The sequence below is a fragment of the Tauraco erythrolophus genome, chromosome 1 (assembly GCF_009769465.1).
Source record: "Tauraco erythrolophus isolate bTauEry1 chromosome 1, bTauEry1.pri, whole genome shotgun sequence".
Taxonomy (NCBI): Eukaryota; Metazoa; Chordata; class Aves; order Musophagiformes; family Musophagidae; genus Tauraco; species Tauraco erythrolophus.
The window spans coordinates 106,947,852-106,967,603 of record NC_141465.1 but is presented as its reverse complement, the minus strand read 5'-3'; the positions used below and the strand labels follow the sequence as shown (position 1 = coordinate 106,967,603).

The 19,752-nt window shown below is 44.6% G+C and overlaps 1 protein-coding gene across 2 annotated transcripts; it reads left to right on the top strand.

Moving 5' to 3' along the window:
- Positions 1-642: 642 nt before the first annotated feature.
- Positions 643-17,146, top strand: SLC25A15 (solute carrier family 25 member 15). Of its 2 annotated transcripts, XM_086612541.1 has the most exons (10): positions 643-692; positions 1,352-1,471; positions 2,871-2,955; positions 3,272-3,399; positions 8,516-8,774; positions 13,344-13,481; positions 13,813-13,982; positions 14,998-15,156; positions 16,084-16,235; positions 17,040-17,146. In XM_086612541.1, exons 4-9 carry the CDS (start codon positions 3,345-3,347, stop codon positions 16,206-16,208), a joined length of 906 nt encoding a protein of 301 aa, XP_086468667.1. In that variant the 5' UTR covers positions 643-692; positions 1,352-1,471; positions 2,871-2,955; positions 3,272-3,344; the 3' UTR covers positions 16,209-16,235; positions 17,040-17,146. The 2 variants fall into 2 exon arrangements, with proteins under 2 accessions (XP_086468667.1, XP_086468658.1); XM_086612532.1 differs by having other exon boundaries at positions 16,084-17,146.
- The last annotated feature ends 2,606 nt before the right edge of the window (positions 17,147-19,752 follow it).

Below are 19,752 nucleotides of genomic sequence, written 5' to 3'. Positions count from 1 at the left end.
ATTTCAGGGTACTTAATTCCTAAATAAATGCTTCTTTTAAAACAAACAAACAAACAAAACAAAACAAACAGAAAACCCACCAACCAACGAAAACAAAACGATATTGTGATTCTAATTCATAAATTCAATGACATCCTGCTCAGTAAGCTTAACCAGAGCCCACCAAGCACAAATTTTTTTGGGGAAAAACCGAGGTGCATGTGCTACTCGACCAGAGCAGCAGCAGCCGCCCGACTCTTGGCCTTGTCCGCAGCCACCACCGCGTCCGCAGCCACCCGCGGGCTGTGCCACGCACCGACCCCGAGCGCCGGGCACGGGGCTCAGGGCCGTCCCGGCCAGGGGCTCTGGCCCCGCCGCCGCCGCCCCTCCAGCACACGCAGCGACCGCGGCCCCTGCCCGGCTGCGGGGCTCCAGACACGCAGCGGGGCTCTTCCACGGCTGGTACTTGTACGGGCCCGGAGCCCCAAGCCCGGACCCCCGCCCCGCAGCCACGCCGCCGCTGGGCGCTTTCCGGCCCGCCCAGCACCGCCCCTCGCCGCCGGGGGCACCGCAGGCCGCCGCCCGGCCCGGCCCGGCCTCACCCAGCCCAGCCCAGCCGCGCGTCTGCCCGGCCCGCGCCTTCCCTAGCGGGAAGGCCGCCTATTTAGGGGCGGCGGCGGCAGCGGGGCCGGCCGGGCGGGTGGCGTGCTGCAGTGAGTGGCGGTGCCGGCTTCGCCCTCTCCGCGCCGCGGGTGGGGGGGTGCGCAGGGAAGGGGTCCCCGGGCGGGAGCCGCGCCGCCCCGCGGCCTGTGGGCCCGGCGGGCGGGCGGGCCTGGGGTGCGCCGCGGTCCCTCGGGAAGCCGCCGGCTGCGTGCAGCCGCCTGGGAGAGACGCTGGGCCGGGGGCGGTGCGGGGTGAGGCGGCTTCCTGCCCCGGCAGGCCTCCGCCATCCCGCGGCGCCGTCCCGCCAGGCGCAGGCCGGGGCTTTCCCGCTCCGAACGGGCGGGTGTTCTGGGAACGTGCGGTTACCGCCATCGCAGCCTCAGCCTTCCGCTCCTGAGGAAAGCCGCCCTTCGGCTTTGCCCGCCCGGCAGCCGGCGGTCTGGCCGGCAAAGGGTCCGTCTGTGCCCCGGCCGTGGGCACGTGTGACCGCCGCTGGCCCGGCGATCCGCTGCGCCGCTGGGTGCCGGCCTGCGGTCACCTTGGAGCGGAGCTGCGGGCGCCTTTCGGGGCTCCGGCAAGGAGCAGTGCTGCCTCTTGGGTTCGTCTGCTTCGTGTTTGGCGAACGCAGCAGCAGAGAACAGCATCTGGGGCTGCGGGTGGAGAACTGCGTGGGACCTGTTACACCAGCTTAACGCTTCTGTGTTTCCAGGTTTGGGGCTTGGATTCACTGTGGAAGTAACAGGAGGAACTTTCGTTGTGGCCTCGGTATATCTACAAGCAGTTTTTAAGCTGCTAGTGTTATTACAAATAGGAAAAAGTAGGAGAGAAGGTATGTACACATATAATACTGCTGTAGCTTTGACTGAGTCTGAAATCTTCTGAAAGTGGCAATGTACTCTTATGGATCAGGTAACTAAACTTCTTTGACTCTTAAAACTTCCATATTTTCATAGGCATATCTGTTTTTCCTCCTGCTGGCAAGCTTTCGGTGGGTATCTGTGGGTGGCATTTGCTCCCTTTGAGAACTGGCATAAGTTGTTAAGCGCTGCACACGATACAAGCAGTGTACGCTTTACTGAAGGCAGGCAATTGTTGCTCTCTAGTAATTCCCTTCGTTCAGAGGCTGTCTTGCTGATCTGTTGTTCTTCCTCTAAACGAGAAGCAAAACTGCAGAGTGATGCGTGAACACTAATGAGGTATATAGGATAATGAAGTGTAACTTGGTCTTGGAGTCTCTGTTTTGAAGTAACACCTAGCATGGTGTGCTGTCAGTAGTGAAACGGTTCAAATCTATAACCACAACTTGGAAATAACATGTATTAGTGCCATTTATTGCAAGAGTAATGATTTTATTTTTTTTTTAAATCCATTACATTCAGATTCATGCAACACATCTTAAACGGATTGGACATGTGAAGTTACTGAGTGGCAGTATTTAGCCTACTGGTGTTTTTTTTTTTAAAGTTCAGGAATAATAGATCTGTTTAGAGACACACTTGCTTAAAGCCTTGCTCGTATGCAAGTGTCTGTGCTTGTCACGTGAAGGCTGCACAAAGGATGTGGTTTATACAGTGTGTTTTTTAAAAATTATTCTTTCAATGTAGCCCATAGCAATTTTATTCATATTACTCCAAAATACATTTTAGGAGGCAACGGGCTTCAAAAGAAGCATTACAGGAGGTAGAAGACTGAAGAATGCTCTGTTTACTGATGTACTGTGCTTGAAAGCAGGCTTAAAAGTTAATGAGGGGCTGATTCATGTGTGTATTCATGTGTTTTTTAAAATTTATGCAATTTTTTGACAGCACTGCCAGCTGAGTGTCTTGTTCAGCAATACAGTTCTGAAATGGTGGGAGCTCTTTGGCTCAGTGATTTTACTCCAGATAAGCAAGCATGTTTTAACTGCTAACCCAGTGAAAGTACCTTGCTGCAAGCTTGAGAACTGAATTAATTGGAATGTTTTACTTGAAAGTGTCACCTTTTTATTTCCGTTTTCCAGCTGCCTTCCTGAGAGATGAGGTGTAATTCTTATTTATGATATGCTGGTGTGGGGGGGACTTGCACTGGGAACATGACAGCCAGACACAATTCTTGATGTTCATATTCATTCCTTTTCTACTCATATTTTGAGCCACGTAGAAATACCTAATGTGCCTGTATCATCATGAATGCAGTTTTCTTAGCTGCTCTTCACTATGAGGAGAGCAATTCTCTGTTTTGCTTTACAGGTGGGGAGCTGAGACAGAGGGGGAATATTCCTGCCAGCTGGTCTTAGACACCTGATGGGAGACTGCTTCTATAATCACTAGAAAGGTAATGCTCAACACTGTTCCCTGGAGGTACTCTTTGCTTTCGTTTGAGAGATCCAGGGAGACTAGAAGCTGGAAAGCCCAAGTAATCTGAAGCTAGGCAGTGCTACTCTAGAAGACTTGCCTAATGTGGCAAAACTAGTCAGTCAAAATACTGATATGCTATGCTATGTTTCAGTCTTGGGGACAAACGTTTTCTGTCTCTAAATGGTTTAGAATAAGCTAAACAGTAGAGATGACATGAAAACGTTCATGTGATGCTTTTGCCTGTCAGAGTTATTGTTGTAAATAGCGTATGCTTCATCTTTCTCTTCCCTCAGGAGACAAGTATCTCAACACCTGCCAGGAAACGTGAGACTTCACTCTGAAGTAACTGATAAACAAGTGTGAAGCATGAGAATCAACTCTGCTATTCAGGCTGCTATTGACCTCACAGCAGGAGCTGCAGGTAGTGCTGGAGAGAACTTAATTGCACAAAACTTCTGAGGGGCGGTTTAATAGCTTTGACAGATGTAAAAGCAGTTTCCCGTTGCTATAAAAAGCCATGCCTTCTGTATTTTAAGTGTATGGAGGTGAAGCAGCTGACCTCAGCCAATGTTGTAACTGCATCACTGTCGCCTCTCGCTGGTGAAACCCCTGCCAAACAGTGAAGGAGGTTTAAGTTGCAGTGTTAGTTCTCATGCTTATGTGAGTTTAAGAATCAGTCGCAGTAGAGTTTTGGAATGAACTCAGAAACTGTGTGAGTGATTGAGGTGCTGCTTTTGTCACAGGAAGCCTCTCTAGTTGAAATGGGCGAGGTTATCTGAAGGGTTGTTGGCTCAGACAACACCCTGGCATGAATCTTTAAAAGCAGAGAAGCTCAGTAGAAGGACATGGCGATGAATTCACTTAACTAACTTCCACTGCGTTCTAGTCTTTGCTGTAAAGTTTTGCTGGACCAGTTGTGACAGTCACAAACGTGGAAACAGTTGCATTGTCTCGCTGACATTACCATGTTGGTAGTGTCTGTGGCTGGGGAACAAACTGGTTTACAATTCTACCAGGGCAAAGTGGTCTTTTTGGCGTTTTGAAGAAGTGCATTCAAGGGTAGTCCTTTGAGGTAATTTGTCAGAGTGGAGTTAACCTTAGTGCAGTGAGAAAGCAAAGGGTAAAAGATAACGGTTTGTCTGCCACCATGTTTTGCCTGGCGAATCCCTGCTTTTTTAGCCTGTGCAAAGGGCGTTATTGACTAGACAGTACCCTCTTTCCTTCCAAGGGAAGAGGTGTTTCTGCTATTGTTCCTTCATTGCCTTAGAAAATAGTTTCCGTTAGTCTGTTCATTCTCCTTGGTTTTGAGATTCATAGATTCATAGATTCATAGATTTCTAGGTTGGAAAAGACCTTAGAGATCATCGAGTCCAACCATCCCTAATCCCCATTAAACCATATCCTCAAGTAGCTCATCCACCCTATTCTTAAACACATCCAGGGATGGGGACTCAACCACCTCCCTGGGCAGCTTATTCCAGTGGCTGACAACCCTTTCAGAGAAGAAATACTTCCTAACATCCAACCTGAATCTCCCCTGACTAAGCTTATGCCCATTTCCTCTTGTTCTATCACCCATCACTAATGTAAAGAGCCCTTCCCCTACCTCCCCACCATCTTTTCTCAAGTATTTATAGGCCGTAATCAGGTCTCCCCTCAGCCTCCTCTTCTCCAGGCTAAACAGCCCCAACTCCCTCAGCCGCTCCTCATAAGTTTTATTTTCCAGCCCCTTGACCAGTTTAGTTGCCCTTCTTTGGACTCGCTCCAGGAGCTCAATATCTCTCTTAAAGCGAGGGGCCCAAAACTGGACACAATATTCCAGGTGCGGCCTCACCAGTGCCGAGTACAGGGGCAGGATCACTTCCCTGCTCCTGCTGGTCACACTATTCTTGATACACGCCAGTATCCCATTGGCCTTTTTGGCCACCTGGGCACACTGCTGGCTCATATCAAGCCGGTAGTCAACCAACACCCCCAGGTCCTTCTCCGCCAGGCAGCTCTCCAGCCACTCCTCCCCAAGCCTATAGCGATGCTTGGGGTTTTTATACCCCAAGTGAAGGACTCTGCACTTGGCCTTATTAAAGCTCATGCCATTGGCCTCAGCCCAACGATCCAGTCTGTTCAAATCCCTCTGAAGGGCCTCCCTACCCTCGAGCAGATCGACACAGCCTCCCAGCTTGGTGTTGTCCGCAAATTTACTGAGGGTACATTCAATTCCCTCATCCAGGTCATTGATAAAGATGTTAAACAGAACTGGACCCAGCACTGAGCCCTGGGGAACCCCATTGGTGACCGGCCTCCAGCCGGATTTAGCCCCATTTACCACCACTCTTTGGGCCCGGCCATCCAGCCAGTTTTTAACCCAAAGGAGGGTGTGCCTATCCAGGCCAGCAGTTACCAGTTTCTCCACCAGAACACTATGAGAAACTGTATCAAAGGCTTTACTGAGGTCCAGGAAAACTACATCCACAGCCCTTCCCTCGTCAACCAGGCGGGTCACCCTGTCATAGAAGGTGATCAGGTTTGATTGGCAAGACCTGCCTTTCATAAACCCATGTTGACTGGGCCTGATCACCTGGTTAACCTGTATGTGCTCATTAATAGCACTCAAGATAACCTGTTCCATGACTTTGCCCGTCACCGAGGTCAAACTGACAGGCCTGTAGTTCCCCGGATCCTCCTTCCGCCCTTTTTTGTAAATGGGAGTAACATCCGCCAGTCTCCAGTCCAGCGGAACTTCCCCAGTGAGCCAAGACTGCCCAAAGATAATGGACAGGGGTTTGGCAATGACATCCGCCAGCTCTCTCAGGACTCTCGGGTGGATACCATCAGGCCCCATAGACTTGTGGGCATCCAGCCGAAGGAGCAGATCCTCAGTAAAGAACAGCTGTAACATCTGCACTAGTTCCCAAAGTAGCAACTTAGTATCTTTTGCAGGTGTTGCCAGGTGCTTAAATGGGAGGTGTGGTTGCTTCCTTCCCTGCTACTTCAGCTCAGGAATGCTGCTGTTAATATCCACGGCAGTGGAGCACTCTGGCTTAGGAAGCTGTCTTTCTGAATAAAAGCCTGGTGTGTCTCATCTTGGCTACTACAAGAGCTGGAAACTGGCATTAGCTCAGAAATCCATTGCTTGGAGATACTGTTCCATGCCCACGTTCAGGCCAACAGGGCGTGCGTTTGAGATTTGCCTGGTTTTTGGCAGTAGGGCTTAGAGGATCTTAGAACTAACTGCGCTGTTTTCTTCTCTGGTATGGTTCTCCTTCCTTTGGATAAGATGAAGGAATTCAGACCTTTTTCAACATGACTTCAGTAATCCTAAGTTCTTGTTGTTTTTCTTTGCTACTTCTATTGTAATAGTTTTGCTGTTCCTTGGTATTTATTTTCCTTATTCTTTCTACATACTTGCTTTGTATTGCCTGTCTTCATTGGTAGTGCTCATTTCTGTATTACATACGTCTCTGCACCCTTTTGAAAGTGTATTTAATGAGGCAAACAGCTAGTTCCTCCAGCAAATGCATAACCTGGTTTTACCTTCCTGTCCAGATACAGTCTGGACTAGCTGATAGTAATGACACGTTGGGACAAGTAAATTCTGAACGAGAATAAATAAGTCATTTAGCTGTCTGTGGGTCATAGTCCTTTGCTTAGGATCTGAGCAACCTCTAGTCACTTCTTTGGTTAAGTAGGGCTCTCTTCCCCACTGTTCTGGTGTTATTACAACTACATTTGTCTAAACATTCAAGCAGGGTTGACTTTTTTGTTTTTCCATTTTTTGTTTTGTTTTTTTTTAGACTTCTGCTGGCTGGAAGAATGATTTTTTTCTTCAGTATTTTAGGTGTTAACTGGGACTCTTGGTCTTTACCTTGAGGCTTACGAGGTTCTTGTGTCACCCCCAATGACAGTGTAGGGACAGCCCTTTCTCTTTTTGGAACAGCCATTCACAGTCAACTCCCAATTTTTCAGCTTTGCATTCCCAAGACCATTCCCGATTTTCTTGGGCTTCTTCCAACAGCCATAATTTTAATACATGTGGATGGTTTAGGTCTACTTTTACACAGGAACCTAGCAGTTGTCCTGTAGATTAATATCTACCTGACTTGACTGCAAGTAGCACTGTCTGTGCCTTTCCAGTTCTGCTTTTCATCTGAGGCTTGCATGGATGTTACTTGTCTGAGCCAGTTACTTCTTTCCGTGGTTATCCCTGCCAGAGCAAGATGCTCTTCATGCTTCCTTGCATGATTTGCTCTGAAGCTTTTAATGATCCATCTGGCTGAGAAAGAGGTTTTATGGTAGCTAGCATCTTGAGTTCCTCTTAAAGTCCTCCTGCAGAGGAGCAACAACAATGTAACGCAAATGTGTTTGCAAAGAGTAGAATCTATTGAAAATCACCCTGGCTGAGCAAATGCTTGCTTACTCTTCTACTCCCCAGTTAGAAGAAGAATAACTAATCTTAATTGGATTCACATATTTGTTTCTATTTCAGTTTCTTTACATTATCTGTGTTTACAGATAATTATTTCCGTTTCACAGCTGAAAAACCATCGTGTTCATTTGCCCTCCTTAAGATATATGCATGTCAACTGTGCTTTAGTTAAAGATCAACTTCTGGTTTAGGATGGTTGTTCTCTCTTGCTAAAAAAGCAAAACTATAAAGTTTATATAAGGTACACCTATCATATGCTTCCTGTTTGGTGTGGATGTCTAATAGATTGCTGTCAGTGTAAGCTGTTATTTCTTACTGAAAAAGTGTGGTATTAGCTCTTCCTGCAGGCTACTGAATTGAGTCAGATCTTGTGGAAGAACACTGGACTGTGGGCAAAGTGGTTATTGATGACATTGATGGAAATACCTCACAAGTTTTCAGGGTGTTGACCTTGCAGTTCAGTTTGCAAAAGATAACATGTTGAGAAACTTTGCCCTTTTGCCCTTTTTCAGCTTGCCCTGGACACTTTCTTCCAGTATATGGGAATAAATGTAAATAAGAATCACCTGGAGTTTTGAAATAAAGAGCTTCAGTCTTTTGTTTTCAATTTACAATGCATCATCAGTTTTAGCACACTCTCAGCAGTGTTCCTCTTGTCCTGGGGAATCTTTGTCTCACTTGATTACAAATCTTTTTTTTTTATTATTGTTGGAACGTAAAATCAGATGGCTTGTGAGCCACTGCATTAATGAACAGGGGGAAATGTTGCTTAACTCATTAACACAAGTGACTTGATTGCAGAACAAATACCTCTAATTCAGTACCCGTTTATGTAAGTGAACTGATTCATTTAGATGCTTGCTTTTAGAAAGGTAAGGAGGTGTTTAATGGGAATCAAGCTGTTACTGCTCTTATGCATGGTTTTTCTTCTTTGGGTAACTAAATTCTCCACTGACAATTGATGCTATTGTGCTAAAATCAGTGCAGTTGTCGTTTCCTGTGGACAATTCTTTCATCTTTGTTTCTGCGTGGTTTTCCGAACGGCATTGTATCGTGTAGATGTTTCAGTTGTGATAACCTTCAGCCACCCTCTTAACTTCCACTGCTTGCTTAGGTGGGACAGCATGTGTGATGACTGGCCAGCCCTTTGACACCGCGAAGGTGAAGATGCAGACGTTCCCCGACATGTACAAAGGCATTGTTGACTGTTTTGTGAAAACCTATAAACAAGTGGGATTTCGAGGCTTCTACAAGGGAACCACACCAGCGCTTGTAGCCAACATCGCGGAGAACTCCGTTCTGTTCATGTGCTATGGATTTTGCCAACAAATTGTGAGAAGAATCGTGGGAGTAGACAGGAAAACAAAGCTCAGGTTAGTAATAGAAATCTGTTTCATGCTTTAAAATAAATAAAAAGTCATGCAACTGCTACTTGCAAACACTGTATTGTCAGGTTGCAACTTAATGTCCTGGCCCCCACTGCCCCTTGTCAGTGTAGAGTGTAGTAAGTTTTGGAGTATAGACCTTTGGTAGGATATGGTGTCTAACTACAACAGAGCCATCTACTTGTTGCTGCAGCTGGCTGATTTAGAGAATCACAACTTGATAGAAGTATTCAAGACCTGGAACATCTTACCAAAGGGAATGAGCATTGCAACGCCTGAAAGATGGAATTCCTTCCATCTCTAGGTTGTTCTGATTTTGCAGGGGAGGTAATGGTTCCTCTTACAGGGAGGCATACTAAGGGGAAAGGACACTTTTCTAATATTGCCTTGCTTTTTAGATTTACTTATTTAAGTTTCAAAAGCTTGAATGTAATGATGATTAGACAGAGGGTCCAGTTTGCACAGTGTGTTATCTACTGTACTGGCAATAAGTGGTGGACTAAGGAATGAGAAAGTAGAAAGTGTTTAATATTTAGTCTGAGTTCTCTGCTAGGCTATGCTCTTAGTTCAGAGGATTTCTTGAGTCTGATGTGATCCAGTCAGTGGCTTTGGAAGCACTTTGCTTTTTGAAGCACTTGTCCAGTCTCCCCTCAAATTTTCTTAAGTTCCTTGCATCTGTAGTACACTTCAGCAGGGAGTCCTGCAGGTGATAACCATCAGTTCTGTAACTGGAAGAAGCAGTTGGTCCTTAGCCACTGTCTTTATGCCACTTGTAGACCTTTATCCATTGCTCCATGCCCCTTTTCCCCACCTGAGTCTTTTCCTAGGTGGAAGGATCTCAGCCCTCCTAGTGAGTGAGCACTCAGGAGCTGTTCCTTTAACTGTCCGTGTTGCCTTTCTCTGAAATTGTTGTAATTTTAATGCATCTGGGCTTGAGCTCATGAGACCGGAGCAGTGCAGAGTATTCAGGGTGTGAACAAGTCATGGATTTATGTGCTGGCATAATGAACATAGTCTTGTTCTAGCTAGGATGGCTTTTCTCCAGGTGCATCACTTTAGAACTGTCAGTGCTCCAGCAGTCTCAGTGTGCCTTACTGTTAGACATTTCTCAAGGAATATTTTCTGTGCAGCACTGAGAGTAGCTGCACCTTCTCCATCCTTGTACTGCACCACAGTGTGTAAAAGACTTCTCATACTATCCTAACTCCATTCGTTCATTCGTTAACATAAGATTAACCACGTTCAGCTTTTTAAGAGCTTTGTTCTGCCTCTGTCACGTCTGTCTCCAAATGGAAGTAGCTGAGGAGGCCATGATTCTGCATTTGAGGTCTCTTGACGTTACCTGAGTACCTACCTACGTGCAAGACAGGTATCTCAAAATGGCATTATGTGAGGACTTCTCCTGTCACATGTCAAGATGTGCTGTATCTTAAGACTAAGGCCTGCCACTAGGGAATATGAAATGATGAAGAAACGTACATTAATTTCTCTCTACTTGTATTCTTGTTTGCTGTTTTCTGGCAGTTGAGAGCTCTCAACTGAGACAGAACTGTTACTGCTTTTTTTTTATTGCTCTCTTAAATCAGGAATTTTCTGCTTGCTCAGCTTACAGACCCCTTATCTTTTTCTGCTCACTAAAATGTAGGAGGTAGGACTACCAACAGCATGCTTTACTTCTTAACCATCTTTTGTGATCCTCCTGGGAGGTGGACCGTAGACTAGCAGAGGTCCTAGCATCATCTCTTCATGTGACTGAGACAGCATGTTTAGAGTGAGTGTAGGGAAGGTAGTGCAGGAAACTTTCAAACAGTATACATAGGTGTACTACTCCACATCTTTGGAGTAGCATACAGAATGGGAATGTAATTGGAATATCTAGCAATAGCAAGTGCTTCTGACATCTGACTCTTCTTTCCTTGGTCAGGTACTGGTACTTTTCAGATCCAGGATGGCTGTTTAAGTCATTGTTGATTGAAGAGCAAATGGTGTGACTGCATGGCTGTACTAGGACAAAACACTAAAGGATTTAAGTTTACTTGAAAGATTTCTCCCTTGGTGCTGCTCCCTTGGTCTCTTCATCTGGATCATTGTAGGGGCATCTTATGAGGTGTTTGTATGAGAGAATTGCATTGACGTAGTCTGTCCAGGGCATCTCTACCTATTCTCTTTGTGGAAGAGTCAAGAAACCTCAGTGTGCTGTAAGGGATGAAGGAAACCCTGATGAGGTGGCTATCCTCCAGATAGGATAGGTAAAGAACTATAATTACCTTCATTGCCTCTGCTGTTTAAAAAATGTCATACTGTCTTAGCCTGAAGAACAAAACGTGTGAAGTCGCAAACTGAGGTGAACCTGACCATTTTTCTTGTCCGTATCTAAGCAATTGCTTTTCACTTTTTCATTGTTTTATAGTGTTTGAGATTTCTCAAAACCAGCTATAATAGTTTAGTTCTGCTTTAAGTTACTTTTTCAGTAATACCTTTAGATGGCTTGGAAATAAACTTGCTCAGCCTGCCTGTGTTTAGAGATACCCTGGTCAGCATGTGAAGCCTTGCAAAACAGTTACAAGGACAGTTGCAAACCCAACACTTTTTCCAGTTAAAGGAATACATGCCACAATGCATGAGTCAAAAAAATGGAGAGAAATGCTAAATTCCATTTATCTTGTAACATCCATTTAGTCCAACCAAACTGATTTTGTTCCATGCTAAAGTCTAACTGAAACAACCAAATGGAAAGAGAAGTGCTACATTCCATTTGTCTTTACATGCCCGTTTAGTCCAACCAAACTCACTTCGTTCGTGCTAAAGTCTAAACTGAGAGAACGATTATCTTTGTTCACCTCAGTTTGACTTTCTCAGTACGTGACTAGTCATCTTTAGCAGGTTATTTTCTTTGAAAAACAAGATAAATGCCTTTTATAGAAGAAGCAGCAGTGTTGGAGTAGAGGATTTTTGCTCCTGTGCCGTGTGACCAAAACTCTCCCACCCAGAAAAAATACTGAATTGGGCGTTTTGAGTTGAGGGGAAACTTGAGCAGGAGTCAAGGCTTACTGGTTCTGCAATGAGATGCACTGTATTAAAGACCAAAGCCTAAACAATGGGTGTAGTTGAATTTTTGTATGTAGAATTAAACATCAACAGGGAAAAGTAGAAAAGATCTGAGTTATGGCTGAATCTAGTCCTTTATGTACATGTATCAGAATTCTTTTCAAGTCTGATAGCATCTGGGGTTTTTATCTCTGCTGAAGGAGAAAGGATCCTGTGCACCCTTCAGTGCTTAGTTTTAAGGCACCTCTTCCATATTTTATTATGCTAACATGTGACCTTATTGCCTTGCTCTAGCTCATAGCTTAATGACTGCAGGCATTGGCCACGTACCGTATCTTAACTCTGTCTTGAGCTTTATTGGGTTGCATCTCAGATCCCTGTTAAACCAAGCTTTGTGCCATCAAGCTTGCCCTTTATTTACTGCAAGTGATTCAGTTGCTGCTCTGCAGCCAGTAACTTATTTCTTCCACTTTGTCAGTTCTTGTCACTTTCCTATCTGAATATGCCACAAGCTTTGCTTCACCTCACAACTTTAGTTCCGCGATGCTTCTGTAAGGTGAAAAGTTGTAGATTTAATCTTTGATACTGTAAGAGTACAAAACTGCTGGGCACAGGGCAAACATCTGCCTTGTGTGGTGAGAATTTCTGTGCAGCAGAGGTCAGTCTCTGCTGTGCTGACTCCTCAGGCTCTGAAAGAAGAGAGAAACTCCACTTGTTCTGTACTATTGTGCAGCTCCTGTCCAACACACCAGTGTCTGTAGGAGCCTATTTAAAGTGTATCATGAAGCAATGATCCTGGAGCACCATCCTCTTGAGTCCTGGCAGTTTAGCAGCTCAGACTTTGCAATGTGTGTGATACCACCGCAAAGTAAGTCCTAGTTTTGGAATGCTGTGAGTCAATGAAGATTAGCTCTGTCCTGTTCAGTGGTGTGGTTTATGTTCGTCTGCACTGTCTCAGATTTACGTGGTTGCATTCATGGCAGCACATCCATAGAAAGGTTATAGTGGTCTACTGGGCCTTGATTTCAGATTTCTAGCATCTTCTACTGAAAACCTGTATTAATACTGGTAAGGTGAGTTTGAGAACACTGACCTATATATGAGGTGATTATTGCTTCTGTCTCTTTGAGAAAGTAACGAGTACCCAAAAGTTGCCCAGTAAAACAAGTCTACAGAATTTTTTATAAAAGCCAAGAAGAGGAAGATTTGATAGTGTTTGTTCTGCTGCAATCTCTGAAGTATAGCAAGAAGGGTAAAGGTTGTGGTATACCTTCTCAGGTATCAAAAGGATGTATTTGAGTTGCGTGTGAAGATGGAATGAGCTAGGTTTTTCATCTCCCTAGTTCAAGTAACTGCTGTTTTCCTTTAAGACTCTTTCCCCCAAGGCTGTCCATCAGTTTTTCTTGATGATGCTTGAGATTACAGGTTCAGGAAGCTGATTGCTGGTGCAGTGGCTCCAGTGCACTGAAGGTCAGTGCCCAAATACCTTCTGCAGTTTCTCTCTTGCAGTGATCTGCAGAATGCTGCTGCAGGCTCCTTTGCCTCTGCCTTTGCCACCCTTGTCCTCTGTCCCACAGAGCTGGTGAAGTGCCGGCTGCAGGCCATGCATGAAATGCAGTTGTCAGGAAAGATAATCCAGGGACACAAGTAAGTATGCACCCTGCCCAGTATCTCTGAAACCCTTTTATGTGTATTTATAATTTTTAATTCTGTATTGGCTCAGTGTCACATTTGTAGTGCACTGTTAACCAGAGACAAGTTGTGGCTGTGAGGGTCACAGCCTGGAGATTTTTCAGGCACTAGTAAAGCTGGGTACTGGTGAAGGGCTCCTGGCAGCATCTTGTTCCGAGTCTTATTTGAGTCCTGTTGTCTACACTATGGATCTAACCCTTAATTGTAGCTGCAGTTGCTTATTGTTCTGTAACCTTCTGCTTGTCTGGCTATTAAGCATCACTAACTGTATCAACCTCTCTATCAGTACAGTTTGGTCAGTGGTGAAAGGTGTTATTCAAAAGGATGGTCCCCTTGGATTTTACCGTGGCCTGTCAAGTACTTTGCTGCGGGAAGTCCCAGGCTATTTCTTCTTCTTTGGAGGATATGAACTGAGTCGGACGTTCTTTGCCTCTGGGAGATCAAAAGATGAATTGGGTATGGTGCTTTTTTTTTCCTGGTGGATTCTAGCATGCTATCATGGGGGACATAAGGGAGGGAGATATGCTCATAACGCATAGCAGTTGTACAATGAAGGAAACAGGACATACAGAATACGGAAGCCTGCATTTTGTGTACATATAGTGATGAATTATTGAAGTGACCGCTTTCCAATGGAGCAGGATATTTTGTAGCTGGAGAATAAATACAGTGAGCGAACAGTAATACTACAAAACTACTTAACTGGCTGACTCCACAGTGTAATGCAGCTCTGACCTATTTCATTTCAGCAGCTGTTTAGAGCGATTTTGATGGCTTTAGCTGTATTCCCTTGAACCGTCTGTTCAAGTGTATGCTGAAATGTACGCTGACCATTAATTGTCATTGCAATGACAGTAAGAGAACACTGAGATTAAAAATTAGACATGGAAAAAAATGAGGAGATGCCAGAATAAAGATTGTTTGTCTCCTGTTGAAAGACTGCACAATCACACTTTGTTTTGCTGGGAGTTAGGATTTCAGTTGCATGCATTCTGGTCTTTGTTGATGCAAAATGTTTATAAACATCTAATCTGAAACACAAAATGAGGTTGCATCATGAAAAATGACTGATCACAAAGTAACTTAACTGTACCAGATAAATCTCTCTAGGTGATTAGTGACACTATGTGATGTTACTCTAAACCATTTCACAATTAGCATTGGAAAGTGATTACAAGTGTGAAACGAGTGAAGTTAATTTAGTTAATACAGTCAAAGCAGAATTCCGAGTTATGCTTTTTTAGCATGGCAAATCATCTAAGAGGTGCTCCTTATAACCTTTGAGCTCCTAGTTAGACTTGCAACTTACCAGTGGCTTAAAATTAACTTAGATGTTTGTGGGGGAGCAGAAACTGCTCTTTTGTCATAAGCAGGTTCCTCTGTTCTCTTTGACTTCTGTAGATGAAATAATGTGATATTTATGTTGGTGAATATTTTGTTGTGTGTATAAAAGTTTGTTTCTTAACTTTAGGTCCTGTTCCTTTGTTACTAAGTGGAGGTTTTGGAGGCAGCTGTCTGTGGATTGCTGTGTATCCTGTGGACTGCGTCAAATCTAGAATTCAGGTTCTTTCAATGGCTGGAAAACAGACAGGTTTTATGGGAACGTTTGTAACTGTTGTGAGAACTGAAGGTGAGTATGCAGCCTATCAGCTGAATCTGTGGGGCTGCAGATTTGAAATCTATACCCTCCAATGCCAAAAATTGCTTTTAAGAAACCTAGTCCACTGATACTGTGTTAGAGACAGACAATAACTGTTTCAAATGAGCAGAAATATTGATGCTTCATGTAGTCTGGAAAGCTTGGAATCTATAAATTGAGACCTATAGCATCTGCTGTGCCTCTTGGCTCAGGAGACAATTCACTTAAAGCTAACAAAAACTCAGTATGCATTGAAAGCAGATAAAGCAATGAGCTCCATTACTTGTGACCAAACCTATACATGAAAACTGAAGGAACTTAACTGAAGTTAAGTTCAGTACAGAATTTTTTCTTCACCTCTAGAAGTTAATATGTGGCTGACCAAGGGTTGTTTGATAAATCAATCCTATGTATCCTGGCAACTTGGGGCATCTACCTCAGTGTCTTATTTCTGGAAAAGGCCTGCACCAGGCACTTCAGAAGATTGTGTAAAAGTGTGCATGGCAGTAGCTATGAGTCCTGGCTCTGTTACTAGGGAAGATACTCATCAGAGCAGGAGTCTGTCTTGGGGCACAGCTCCAACATAGTCCTGCTGTTCTTTCTGTCCACTTGCCAGCTATGGTACAGCTGCTGTGAGCTGTGTCCTCAGGTGACCAAGGTAGCCTTCTGAAGACTCTGTCAGATAAGCTTCTACCATAAGCACTTCAACAGCTGAACTCATGTTACATCTCTAGATACTCCTGTATCCATATCCAGTAACACTGCAGTTAGCTGCTACACCAGGGAGTTCGTCTCTCTCTGTGTCCCTGCCTGTCCAAGCAGAAGCATTACTTCGATGTCCTTCAAAGGCAAAAGTGCAGTGGGTGATGCAGATGGCTGTTTTAATAAATGGCTAACTGGCTCTGATTTCATTTCCAGGTGTACTTGCCTTGTATTCTGGACTAATGCCAACTATGATCCGTGCATTCCTGGCCAATGGAGCACTGTTCCTTGCCTATGAGTACAGCCGGAAACTTATGATGAAACAAATAGATTCTTACTGATACCTTCTAGGAGATGGAGAACAAAAGGTTTTTTAAGGATCACTTAAATAAACGATCAAAACCGTGTAGATCACATCATGGCCTGAGCAGGGCCAAATCAGTGACCTAATTTTAGGCACTCTACTCCAATTTAGGATTTGTAATCTTTTAAATTCAGGTGATTTTATAGTACATGCCACTTGAATAGGACCAGCAGAACTATCTCCATCTTGCAGATTTTGCAGTGGGTACATGGCATGTCATAAATGTATCTTCCTGACCTGTAATGGTGCTAAAAAGAGTTGTGTTGACCTGTTGGGTTTAGTGTAACATGCAGCAGTAGGCTGTGACTTGTCTAAGGCAAAGCACCTTTTTAAAATCTGTGCTGTGGTGGTGAACTTTCCCATTGTTGCTGGCAAGTGTCTGATGCAAAATAATGTCAGTCTTGTCTAATGTTTCTGAGTATGACTGACAAATACATATCCCTCAGCCAGATCCCTGTCTCTCTCCAGCTCCTTTCTGCTCTGTGACTTTCCAAGGTCATAGTAGTTGCTGTTTGACTTGTATACGCTGTCCCAGTGCATGGGCTTGTGAAAGTAGGAAGTGTTCACCCCCTACTTTGTACAACTTAGAGCTGAGATATGCCTGCATTTCAGATAAAAACATATAGTTACTGGGTTTAGGGAGTCCATGCAGCATTTGTAACAAGTGGGTGGCAGCATTTTATTATCTTCTAAATCCTTCAAAGTAATGCTGGAGTACACTAAGCACCACTGAATTAAAGACTTTAACACAAAGGAGACTGCTGGAAAGAGCTGCTGGCTCAGAGCACAGAATTGTAACTTTGTGCAGGTTCCTGTTGGGGTCACCTTGACAGCAACGTGTCCATGTGCTTGAAGAAAAGGAAGCTGAAGAGGAGTGGAAAGCCAGAACTGAGTTCTTAAAGACAACTGACCCCATGGTCTTAGCACTTACTTGGGCTGGAGTCCTGCCACTTGCTGTGTCTCTTCAGCTGAGTGGAAAAAGCTCATATGACTGGATAGTTCCTATCACGTTCAGGCCTGGAGGGCATACCTGCTTGGTCACATTACTTGATAGAATGTGTGGTCAGTATTATCCAAAATGATACAATAACACCTATTTCTAGATGCCTCTTCTTGAAGTAGGATGTTCTTTATACAAGCGTGCTCTGCTGTGTAAGAAGCAGCTACTGCCTATTCTGGGAGAAGGCATAGCAGGTCTCAGAGCAACACAGCTCATGGCTCAGGCCTGGAGTTGTCCAGAGGGATCTCATCTGCATGCTGTCAGTGACAACCCACCCTCATGGAAGGCACAGATGAGCTGCCCTCTACAGTTAGCAGAGCTCTTTTAACCCACCAAGATCATCAGAGCTATGTGGCAATTAGCAACTCATGACAGCAACCACACCTTGTGAGTGACTGACAACAGTCACAGCTGGAACAGCTCAGTTGCACCTGTTACAGCTTCCCTTTCAGACCCCAGAAACAGGAAAAAGCTTTCAGCCTAGATGAAAGCATCTCCATACCTGCTGCCTCTCGCAGCCTAGCCAATGTGCACTTAAACTGGCTGCTCCAGTGCACGTTTTGATGAAAGGTGATTGCTGCAGGTCCACAACACTTATTTCCCCCAGCCTTTACATATAGCAGGAGCTGTTCCTTCCCTTTTATACATCCATAAGAAAAGCAGTTAAAAGCAGGGCATGGCTGAAGAATCTTCCATGTCTGTTGCACCAATTTACTTTGACTGGTACATGAGGGGCAGTAATGGTGTGCACAGTCAGTACTTGAAAAGGAAATTAGGCCAAATGTTTAAATGCTTCAGGTACAAGGATGAGGCTTTAAGAGTTGGTAGACTTCCCCTTCTTTTCCAAGTTGTCTACCCAAGAGAAACAGTATATTTGTATATGTATTAATAGTTACAAAAAGGTGAGGGCTGATTCCACATCAGTGGAATATTTCAATCTATTTCTCAGATTTGTCTTTGCTTTCATTTTTTAATGCTGATAGTTGCAGTTTTTAATACAAAAGTTGAAGCTTCCAGAGAAGCAGGATGTTTAGAACTAAACCTGCAGCAAGAAGCTGGTGGCTGAAGGAGACATGCATTTTGAGAGCTTATCTTTTGAAGTTGATGTAAGCATTAATTTTTTCCATTCACAGCTACTTAAGCTGTTAACACAGATCAGTTATTCAGCTCAGAACTTTGTATGTTGGTACAAGGAATAAAGTTTGATTTTTTTATTGAGTGCCTAACTACTGTTTATGCAACAACACTTACCAAGCTTGTCTAGATGAGGAGCAAAGAGAGGGTGAAATCAGTGTCACTGCCCCTCCCTACTTAAAAGAAAAGGCTCTTTGCACTCAATGAATGTATAAAGCCCTCAAAACTGAAGGGAAAATGCCAGCTATAACAGTGCTGTGAAACAGCTGCGGATTTTATGTAATCTACTGTGGCAAATAAAGCCCATAGTTTAGCCCTTGGCCTGGTGCTTTGTTAGTACCAAAGTTAGTTCTAAGATTAGGGCTCAACTCAAGTTCCAAGTTTCTAGATTGTTGATTACCACAATACACACTATAAGGGTAAGATTCCTGCCAGAATAATGCCAGGAGTCCAGCACAGGTTACCTAAATTCCAGACGTGTAGGATGAGCATCCACTACCCTGAAGCCAGAGAAGGTCACAGCAGGGAGGGTAGGACCTATTGTTACCATCTTCTGAGCTGTGGTGCTTGGATCTCTGAAGGGAGATGCAGTATCTGTTTCCCACACACAGCTGTTCTGTTACTCCTTCCTGCTTACACAATAGTTTCTACTGAACTGCATGCTTCAGCTGGAAAAATCTGACTTGCTGTCACAGCCTTTGCTGCTGCTGCTGCTACATGAGGAGCTCAGCTTACTTCACAAGCAGGAAGAAGGTTCACCTCCTTTGCCCTGCAAGCAATTAGAAAGGGCATCTTAGGGCAGTGATATCTAATTACCAGAGCTGAGCCAAAGTGAACTCAAATCAGACACTTCCAGCCGCAATAAAGGGGCACCCTGTTCCACCTCGTGGTATGTTGAGAGCAGGCACAGAGGCCTTATCTGCTGCCTTGCTCTGTTGCCCTCTAGTGATGCAGCTGCAGTCTCACCTCTGTGTGAGGGGGTATTTCCTCTTTTTCTCAAGCCAGAGATCCAGGGGTTGCTTTACCTTTGCCAGCACCCCTTACCCTCAAGAGGCAGTTTACTAAGTTCATATGCAACAGCACGTGCAGCCTCTGAAGCAACACTACAGTTCAGGGAACGGCATTGCAGAAGTTCAACATGAGCCAGCACCCCCTTACAGCAAAGGCTGGGCTGCAATAGCAAGCTGTGGAGCAGCAATTCAGACACTTCTGACCCTCTGCTCGTACTCTCACATCTGTCAGAGCAGATGTGGAATACCACATCCAATTTCATGTTCCCTAGTACAAGAAAGGCAGTGACACACTGGAGCAAGTCAAGCAGAGAGCAACGAGGATGGATGTTGGAGAGAACTGGGTTTGTTCACCCATAACAGAAAGCTGGAGAGAG